The sequence below is a fragment of the Belonocnema kinseyi genome, chromosome 8 (genome assembly GCF_010883055.1).
Source record: "Belonocnema kinseyi isolate 2016_QV_RU_SX_M_011 chromosome 8, B_treatae_v1, whole genome shotgun sequence".
NCBI lineage: Eukaryota > Metazoa > Arthropoda > Insecta > Hymenoptera > Cynipidae > Belonocnema > Belonocnema kinseyi.
Window position 1 is genome coordinate 136550350 of NC_046664.1, and position 11009 is coordinate 136561358.

At 37.5% G+C, this 11009-nt stretch overlaps 1 protein-coding gene across 3 annotated transcripts in view; it reads left to right on the forward strand.

The window, feature by feature from the left end:
- LOC117177793 (intraflagellar transport protein 57 homolog) overlaps positions 1 to 11009 on the forward strand; it is a 97178-nt gene that overhangs the window by 81180 nt on the left and 4989 nt on the right. For 2 of the 3 annotated variants that reach the window (XM_033368719.1, XM_033368720.1), the window contains exons 6-7: positions 1217 to 1361; positions 2332 to 2687. In XM_033368719.1, coding sequence (XP_033224610.1) covers positions 1217 to 1361; positions 2332 to 2507 — 321 coding nt within the window. In that variant the 3' untranslated portion in view covers positions 2508 to 2687. Of the gene's footprint in view, positions 1 to 1216; positions 1362 to 2331; positions 2688 to 11009 lie in introns of those variants that run through there. The other variant, XM_033368721.1, reaches the window with a different exon arrangement.

The following is an 11009-nucleotide window of genomic DNA, read 5'->3' on the forward strand; positions in this document are numbered from 1 at the left end:
ATAAATTGTTACACATAAAAGAATATAAAAAGATGAGAAATAACAAAGATATATTTGGAAATAATCAAATAACTTTATAAATATTACAAAATATATGAAATATAAATTATACATTTAATTTTCTCTCTGGTATCTATTAAAATAATCATGTTTTACAAAGCGTGGATATTTTACGTATGTTATGAAATGTAAAAACGCATTAATTGGCAATTTAATTTTAATTTCAATGGTTCTTTTCCAAGCTAAGTTTACCATCGGTGTACCGAGAGCTGCTTACAGCGCTCCAAGTGCCTCTTGGCAAACTATATCGATGGGGGCTTTCTACGGGGAGCGGTGGGTAGAGGGGAAGTGACTTTTTTCGCCGGACGCGCCGTCTACATTTATGGCGGGCAACTAAGCCCGCACCGCATCTACGTTTATAATATCTTTGGTACTACGAAATTATGATCTCAACTACTGTAAGAGGTACTCTAGAATTAAACAAATAAAATGTACGGGTGTGATCTAAGCACATGCAGTTAGGAACCACATCTGCGGGGCGCCATCTACAAATTTAATGTGGTCAAAATGTGAACTAACGCAGGGGAGTGGCATTTTTAGATGCATTTTAGTTTGCGCGTACACTTAATTTTCCGATTGTTTTGTGGAATTTAAAATAAACAGTGAATAATGCAACAACAATTTTTGAAAACACAGATTTTCAGATGGAATTATCAGCATATACAGTGATAAAACACTGTAAGTTTTGATACATCTACAAGCTTAACTTAACTTACTCTGATGCAAAAATAAACTTAAAGTAAATTTTTAGTTATTCGTATATAAAATATGTACTGCTTTAAAATGTATAACCTGAATGTTAGGTCACAATTCATATTTCAGATCTGATCGCCTATTATTCATATTCTTTGCATATTTTGGATCAAATTTTCCGATCTATACATTAATAAAAGTTTAATAAAGTTCATTTAAGTTTATAATAGTTTAAAACTAACATGATACTGTAAAATATATATAAAAAAAAAGTTTCAACAGAAACGTTTTAGTGACTGTCCATGGTGAAAATTTCGTGTAAAATACTCATGTCCACCCTGAGTTCGTCTAGTTCCGTGCAAGTCACAATTAAAATGTTTAGAGTATAAAATTCTAAGCGATATAGATTGTCGTTGAACTAAAAGTATATGTATGTGTTATTTGTTTTTGATTTATTTTAAAGGAGGAGTTATCTAAAATAAAAGAACAATACAGAGATACAAGTGGAGGAGTTACAGAAAGAACAAGAATGTTACATAAACTCTCTGAAGAGCTGGATCGAATCAAGAGAGAAATGGATGAAAGAGGATCCAGTATGACTGATGGAAGTAAGTATTTGTAAAGACTTGATTTTATTCTAAAATATTATGTATCAAGGGGAAACATACTTTAATTTTTCAATCAATTTTCATTTTTACAAAAATTGTCATAATAAATACTATCATCAGGGGAATTATTTCTCAACTGTCCCAGCGTTAAAAGTCGTGTTCTTCGATGTGCTTTAAATTCTGGGAATATGTTTACCTACACAATAGTACTTAATGAACTAATTTATAGACCATGGTTACCACCCCTTCCGTAGTGAGGGGGAGGAGTTGCAATTTCCAACCCTACGCCTGGACGGGTATTTTCCACAGCCTGCAACTTCCGGCAAATAACAAATAATTTAAACTTTCCCTGAACGCCGGAAAACATTCTTAAATTTTGTATTATCTGATTTCACGTCATTCTAAATGAACTTGAACACATCGAAAGAATGGTAGACTTGCAAATTAGCCTTTGAAATACTAAAGGATTGCGTCTGAGCACGACCATTAGGACTGCTTTCATATCGGGTCCTATATCTCTGAAACTATTTACTGCACTATTCTTTTACTAAGCACCTTTTTTGAAGCCAACAAGTCGGGCTTTATTTTGGGACTATTAAATAATGCCTTAAATTGCAAAAAAGTTAAATAAACAATTAAATGATTTGAAAAATGCTTTAAAATGTTTAATTTTTTTCGTTAATAAAATAGAATAAAAGAGTGAAAAATAACCTTTTGGAAACCCTCGTAAAAAATTTTAAATCGCTGAAATCGAAAGAAAGTAACATGCTTTTAAAAATGCCCGAGCAGGCGTTGGGGTTGAAAATGTCACCCATCACTTGGAGAGCAGCGGTAAATATTTTGGGTTAGGTGAATATGTTCCCAGAATTTAAAGACATTTTAAGAACGTGACTTTTAAAGTAAGGGCAGTTGAGAAATAATGCTCCATAACTAAAAAGTATAAATTTTAACGATAATAATTTTTCCTCAGCTCCTCTTATAAATATTAAGAAAGTAATCACAAAGATGAAGAGTGAAATTTCGGAAATGAACATTAGAATAGGTGTTTTGGAATATAGTTTAATGTGCTCGAGGGTTCGAGATCGAACGCAACTGCAGAATGATATGAACAGCACGAGTAATACAAACGATTCTTTATTGATATAGTGACAATCATCTATAATAAGGACTCGCTTATAAGTAACTTGAGTGCAATCCGTCCAAGAAAACCTTGGTTAGTCTACCAAAGTACAATGTGACGCATGTATTTGACAAAACTTTCTTAATACCTACTGACTAGGAGAAAGATGTATTTACTAAAAAATTTAATAAAATTAATGAAGGCTATTAAATTGCCTTCAATTTGTTGGCCGTTAGATTTGTTAAATATTATTATTGATAATTTTAGTGAATAGAAATAATTAGACGACGAAAAACCTAATATTGATATAAAAAATCTCTCTGTAGTTATTATCTCTGTAAAATTTTTTACGTCTTAAAGTTCAGAAATTATCATGTTAGTATTTAACTATTTCGAAGCGCTAAATATACACCCTTGTCAATAATGTAACTCATTGTGCCATTTATTTATTTTTTAATCACAACAAAATATTTCAATTTATAAAAAATAATAAATTTATTTTTATTTTTTAGTAGAAAACGTGCAAAAAAAGAAGGCTTATTAGTCAAATACGAGCAGAAAAAAGAAGACTGTTTGCAATTTTTTTTACGTTTTTATAATTTATGATCTGAAATTTTGTCCGAAATTTCAAACTTTAGTTTTTCAACGAATCTTCATGTTTTGAGACTCTCTGAAGCCAAAAAATAAGTTTTGGCGATGGCGTCTATCTGTTGGTCTGTCCTTAAAAACGATAACTTTCGAAAAACAGAACGAATTTAATCGGGCTGTCGTGAGACATATAAAAAACATAAATAAGAGGAGGTGAAGTTTTTCCAAAAACGTGCAGCGTACAAATAAAAAATTGTTTAATAATTCAGTGAACAAAAACTGAAAGAAGAAAGAGACAAATCGATGTAAAACGCGAGAAGAAAAAAAACGAAATTCCAAAGTGAAAGAGAGAGCTGAAAGAAAATATTAATGATTTTGAAAAATTCTTGGTTGCTTCATAGCAATATAAATTCTAGAAAAATACATTTCAGGCGCAGGAAATTAGTCCACAAAATCGTGAAAACACACGAGTCGAAAACGACTCGAAGATGAATTTTCGATTTGATAAACAAATAACCATTTGTCGGAAAATTGTAGAAATTTATGGTAAAATAATCACAAATGACCGAAAATTTTCGAATACTATGAATTACGAAAAATTTGGAAAATTTACAGTAAATTGTTAAATTACCGAAGTTTTTCTGAAATATAAGTTATGAAGAGGTTTTTTGAAGGATATCCAAAGTTTCCGGAAATTTTTAGTTAATCTGTATATTTAAGTTATCCAAAATTTGCAGTATTTTATGGTACACTCATCCCTCGATTCTGGGTCGGCCTCGGTTCTGGGCGACATTGCTGTTAGAAGTGTGATATTTTTAAATATGATATCGGTATTTTCCTATTTGGTTCTCATTTAATTTCTCGTCTTCTTTCGAAATCTATTGAAAAAATTTCAAAAAGTTTCAAAATTTTGCGGTAGTTTTTCTGAAAATATTCAAAGAAAATTTACTCAAGAAAACTCACCGATTGTTTTCTTTCGATTATAGATCTATTTTATATCCGAACATAAAGAGTGTATTTTATGATAGTTTGTCCTGTGCCCAAACCTAGGAGAGAAGGTTCAGTTTTTTTCTGAAAAACGAAAATTCACATGTTTTGCGAAAACAAGGCAAGATGCGGAAAAAGTCGAAGCAACAAAATTTTTACTCAGAAAAAGTCATTACAAAATATGTTCTAATATTTTCTTCTATCTAAGGTTATGTTCGAGATTCTTGCGAAAATATGTATAAAATCCTTTTGGTAAGTGCAAGTATAATGAAGTTCGAAAACATTTAGAATTTACATTATGTCAAAAATACCGACTTCAAAGGAGAAAGTTTGATGTAAAAGTTGTCGAAACTGTTAAATTATGTTCTTCGTTTTTTATAAAACCTTAAAATTGTATTGTTGAGAAAAAAATTTTTCAAAGAATTTTATGCATATTTTCGCAAATATTTCGAGAATAATGCGCGTTAGAGAGAGTGTAGGTGAGAGAGAGAGAGAGAGAACGCAACCGCCTCTTAGCCTACTTATTCTATTATTATAGATGGGTAGGGGTAATCAAGCCCGTAGCACTGAGGTTACATAACTAGCGTAACCTACTCCATATATGCGCATATCGCTGAATAGGAGATATCTTCGAAATCCTCTGGTTCGCAGAAGTAATTACCACAATGCTTCACTCTGAGTTCCACTGGCACGTCACAATCATATGAGATGTGACGTGCTGTCTCCTTCCGGAAGCCATGTTTTCGACAGTGGGGGTTGCTGTCGACCTTTATATTATTTAGGTGCTTCATTAAGTGGCAATGGCCCGTGAGCATTTCTACCACTATCTCCACCTACTTTCTTTCCATGTTCAAGAGTTTCTTAGATTTTCCTAAGCATGGTTCTTTGATCACCTTTTTCGAGCGTACCATACCCTTAGCCACCCTCTAATATTCCGCATGTTCCATTAGGAGCCACCTTTCAATGGCGTGCCTAGCCGAAGCATTGGAAATTCCGCAGTATGGTTCAGGTCCAGTGAGGATCTTCGTAGTCACATTTTTTGCAAGCATATCTGCTCTTTCGTTGCCCTCAATGTTCTCATTTCCGGGAATCCAGATCAACACGATCCAGTTTTTACCAGGCACTTCGAGAAGTTCTTGAAGGCAGCTCCAGCCAAGTATGGATGTAAATTCCTCTAATTGGAGGGCCCTCAACGTAGCCTGACTGTCAAAGCATATGTAAACGTGGTGATTGATGCAATCCTGCTTACGAATTTCCTCAAGATTTAGCCTTGATTGCTACGATTTCAGCTTGCTATGCCGTAGTCAATTTGCCCAGTGCGATTTTTATTTGGGCACTGGATTTCATCCCAAATATTGCAGCTCCGGACCCTAGGGGATCTCTTAAAACGCCTGTATACCAAATGGGCCCTCCCGCAGTGAATACATTTATTCTCTTTTGCTCATCATGCAATAGGATTTCATCACCTGTCAGCACGTTCTTTATTGAGTTATGCAGGTCAATGTCGTCGATGCTACTATGACTCTCTTTTAGTTAGAGTCTGCAGGCCTCTGCTGCAGCCCTCTGCCTAATCCGAAGGTGCAGCGGTGGTATACCTAAAATAGTCTCCAATGCTGCCGTTTAATTAGTTCTCATCGATCCAGCAACTGCCAGGCAAAAGACCCTTTGCAAGCTCGCCAGCTGGTTCCTGGAACTTACCAGACTAGTTCTTGACACCCAGATCAATGAGGCATATGTTATAATTGGCCAAATGATTACCGTATATAACCATTACACTACCTTGGGCTTCAATGGTCAAGTTTTTCCAATTGCCCCTCTGAAAGCCCAGAAGGCTATTCTGGCCGTTTTAACTATCGCATCAACATGTAGTTTCCAGGTTAATTCAGGATTGAAAATGATACCTCAATACTTAGCTGATGTGGAGAATTCGATTTTCTTGCCATAGAACTCACGATTCACGAGATCAGATATTTTCCTACGTCTCGTGAAAACGAAAAGTTCAGTTTTATCTGGATTAACAGATAAGCCATGGTCGTTGCACCAACCCTCAACAATGTTGAGAGCAATTTGCATGAGCTCGTCTACAGTCCTTTCATGCTTTCCTGTTATCAACATAACAACGTCATCTGTGTGTATATATTTGTGTATAGAGGCCTAACTCATTTAATCTTCTTATTAAATCGTCAAGGACAAGTGCCCATAAGGTGGATTACAATACTCCTTCCTGTGGATACCCCTTTTTAATCGTCGCTCTCACACTGCTCCCGTGGAGCGAAGATTGAACAATTCTGTCGCATAGCATAGAACGCAGCCACCTATTTACTGTGAAACCTATATCGTGATCTTACGCAGAATTGAATACAGAATTCTTTGGGGTGTTACTGAAAGCATCTTCTGTGCCAAAAAACGCCGCTATCGCTACATCCCCTTCTCGTCCCGCTTTTTAAACGCGGAAGTTAGACTAATCGGTCTGAATGACTTTGTCTTATAGTACGATTCCACCCCCCCCCCCCCGGCATCATAAAGGGGTTAAAAACGATATAAACTTGTCGACTTAACTGCAGCTTCCCATAAACCTCCGAAGTGAGGTGCTGCAGGAGGGTTGAATTTCCACTGGGTACCATGCGAAGCAAGGTATGCAGCGACCGTAGCAAACTCTGCTGATGCCTCAGAAAACATTTCCTAGACACTAGACATTTCCTGTCACTAGACAACGTTCGACAATGACCACGACGAGAAATTAAGCGAATATAAGCAGCTATGAAGGCTACTGCTGTGTAATCAGAAACCAACTCGAGATGAACTGAGCGGGAGGCACAACAGACGAAAATACAAATCCAGGCTTTGTGGTAATGGTGATCTCGTCCTTTGGAGGTGCGAACATTGATGGGGCCAGCATAGTCTACCCCAGTGTTTATGAATGCTCGTTGGAGTAATGCGAATGGAAGAGAGATCACTCATCAGCTGTTGCTGAGTATTACCTCTGTTTCTTACGCATGGAATGCACCGATGAATCAATGATCGAACCAAATTGCGACCTCGAAGAATTCAATAAGATTGTCGTAACGTTCCAAGGGTAAGTTGGATACCCCCATGAAGACAGCGAAGGTGACAGTCGCGGATGATAAGAGTTGTGAGAATAGACTCAGGAGGTAGAATCAGTGGATGCTTTTCATCATAAGTGAGAAGAGAGTGCTTTAAGCGACCTCCGACACGAAGAAGTTGACCATCAAAAAATGGAGTCAACTTTATTAGAGTACTATTCTTAGAAATTTGCATTTTATTGTTTAGAGCGGTGATTTCATTAGAAAAATAGCGATTTTGTTCTTGCTGAATCCAGAATAAATGAGCTGTTCGAAGATCTGATGCAACTAAAATCCGAGAAACGATAATAGAACGACACTTCAAAGCGTCTCGAAAACGAAGACACCAAGCAGTGACTCGTAGTAATTTGTCTAAAGATGAATAACGACTCAGAAGATCACACGGTTCATTAACACGAACTGCTACGTTGACAGTAACTCTACGTTCTTCTTTGGCCACTGTATTTTCTGGAGGGCCAATAGGACAATTTCTGTTAGGCGAAATTGTCTTTAAATAAACGACAGCACCGTACGTCTTTTCAGAAGCGTCAGCAAAGCCATAAAGTTCGAAAGAGCACATTCGCGAACGAAATCCTATCCAGCGAGGTATTCTGACTGCGGAAAGACGAGGAAGATCTTCATAATATTTTATCCAGCGATGACGAGCTCCTTCAGGTAAAGGATCATCCCAGGATAAATTAAGCTTCCATAGTTCCTGGATAAAGATCTTTGCGACGATGATAACAGGTGCCAACCATCATAGAGGATCAAATAATTGGGCTGACTGGCTGACGAAACATCTGACTGCCATGATATATCTGGAGATAACGCGTGTAGATGCTCCGGAATGCGCTGCATTAGCTCATGACTGTTTGGATTCCACTTTTTGAGCGGCAAGCCGCCCGCCATGAAGAGACCACGTAGTTGGTTGTGTAATTCAATAGCATCTTCCAAATTATCCGCTCCGAATAAGACATCATCAACATAGATGTCATTTTTTATCACTTCAGCAGCCAAGGGAAATCGATCCCCTTCATCAAGACCAAGCTGCTGAACGGTGCGAAGAGCTAGAAATGTCACAAGTCAGACCATATGTGAGAGTACTGAGTCGAAATACTTGGACGGGCTCATTTTGACTTTCTCGCCACACAATAAGTTGGAGATCCTGATCATCTTGGTGGACAATAATCTGTCGATACATTTTTTCGACATCTGCAGAAAAGACAATGAAGTGAAGACGCCACTGCAACAAGACATCTGAAATATTTAATTGTAATTTTGGCCCTGCGTAAAGACACTTGTTCAATGAAATGCCGCGACTTGATCGTCGAGAACCATTAAAAACTACTCGTAGTTTCGTGGTTGAACTAGATTCACGCCAAACTCCATGATGCGGAAGAAAAAATGACCGCGAGATACTCCTTGGATCTGCAGGGATGTTGACGGACTTCATATGCTGAAGTTGATGATATTCTTCCATGAATTTGGCATACGCTTCTTGGAGATGAACATCTCATTTGAACCGCTGTTCCATATGAAGTAACATGCGAAGAGCTGCAGAATAGGAATCTCCTAACGATGTGACGTCACTCTTGATGGGCAGATGCACGACGTATCTCCCATCTTTAGTCCTAGAGTGAGTCTTTTGGAAAAGTTTTTCACACTCTTCTTCCTTAGCTGTCCGGAAAGATTTAGGAGGCACGACTTCCGAATCCTCACAAATTTTTGAAGGTCAAAAAAAAGTTCTTCACTCTTCGAACAATGAAACATATTCACTGTAGATGAATCCAACGGTGAGGTATTGCCTGTAGGTCCACAAAGAATCCACCCGAATACGGAATTTTGAGCTACAGGAGTGCCCGGGGGACCCTTTCGAAGAACTTGTTTAATTAAAATTGCATAGACATCCACACCTAAAATTAAATCAATCGGAGCACTTCCACTGAACTTCGGATCCGCTAATTGTAGACCAGTGAGATGAGGCCATTCCTCAAGACTAATTTGATGCTCTGGGCGTTTAGAAATCAACTTTGGAAGAACAAGAGCTCGGAGTTGAAGTTTAAAGCCCGAATCAAAACTTGGTGAGACAACGACGTTGACTGATCCACGAGACGTTCCCGACTTACTTTCCCCCACTCCTAGGAAAACAACAGGTCCTCTGGTACGAGGGAGTTGAAGACTTTGAGCAAGGCACTCAGAGATTATGGACATCTCTGAGCCTTGATCGATAAGTGCTCGAACACACTTTGTATGACCAGATGATGTAGTCACATTGACCATTGCTGTTGTCAGGAGAAGCAACGGTGACTTCTTCTGAGAAATCTGCATTATCGAAACCGCATGAGTAGATTGTGCTTGATGAGGCATTAAAGATGTATTTGATATCATCGAAAAAGATTGCCCTGAGCTTGAAGATGGGTCATGAAGTACCGTATGATGCTTCGCCTGACAAATCTGACACAAGTTCTTTGAAGCTACAGACTGACTTTGAAACTGTAGACACGACATTAAATAATGCGGTTCGCGGCAGAAAAAGCACTTCCTTTCCTGTGGCTTCTTCGTAAGCTGCTCTTTAGCTGCTTGTTCCTTCATTAGCTGCTCTGAAATTGCGTTGACTTGGCTGTTGTAGAAGTCGAGGATTTCGTGAACTTTCCAAACCTTTTCTTCTGAAACTGAGATTTGGAAGATTGTTGAGACGAAGACTGATTAGTTTGATTTGCAGTAGAATCTAAAACTTCCAAGGACCGAAACCTGGTTTGCAAGAAGGTTTTCAATTGGTCAAACGTTGGAGGATTCGTGGAATTTCTAAGAGAAGTTTCCCAATCACGACGAGACTGACGATCTAATTTCTCTACAGTAATATATACCAGCCATGATGACCATTTATCCACCGCTTCTTCCAAGGCAGATAAAGCTTCGACGTTATCAATCGTTGCATTATATACCTCCTTCAGAGCACTCGAAGACTCAGCTTTCATTGGCTGGATTGAAAAAAGTCTTCGGCATCGATCGATATGATAATCCAGCAATCTGTGGAGCTGCATCATTCATGGACGTAGAAGCAAGGTCATTTGAGAGTTTTTCCAGTTCGTCCATAAGGGCTCCCTTGGCGACTAGATATGCTTCTTGAGTAGTTGCATAAAAATTGCTTGTAAAATAAATGTTCGTGGCATTCTGATTGCGAATCTTTACTAACTCCCAATGTTGAGCCTGAAAACGCGTCCAATTTTTCTCCAAAGACTCAAGTCTTGAGACCAAAGTTCCTTTAGTGATCTGTTTTAATTTTTGAGTATTTTCAAAAGCAGTTTGGATCCGAGAGCAAAGCTTGGTCTGCTCTAAAAAGTAACTAGAAATAGACATAATGAACGGAAAACAGCCGGCACACGATAAAATAAGAGTCCGCAAACACAATCTTTAAAAAGTAAATTGATTTAAAACTGATTGTATCATAAAAAAGCAATTCGCCAATAAAGGAATTATTATTCTCACTGAAATGATCAAGTTAAAAAATTCCAAGTTCGTTGATTTAATATTTAAAAGTCATTTCCAATCTTTAATTCCTGGAATTTCTTGCGCGACGGAGAAATGACTATGAAATTAAATTATAAAAGTCTGCGAGATATTCGTAAAATCAATTTAAATTACACTTCCGAAATAATCTTCACTTTCTCAATTCGAATCGATGACAATTAAAGGTTGAATGTTGTTGACTTACCAGACGCTGAATTATAAGCAATAATCCGGGTGGTATTGACAATCCAATGCTCGCCGATCTTTCGAACCTGTGTAAAGGTTACGAAATCCATTGACATTTGCCTGTAAAGTTTCTCGAAAAATTGAGAAAATCCTTTCGGTATCGAAAAAATGCAT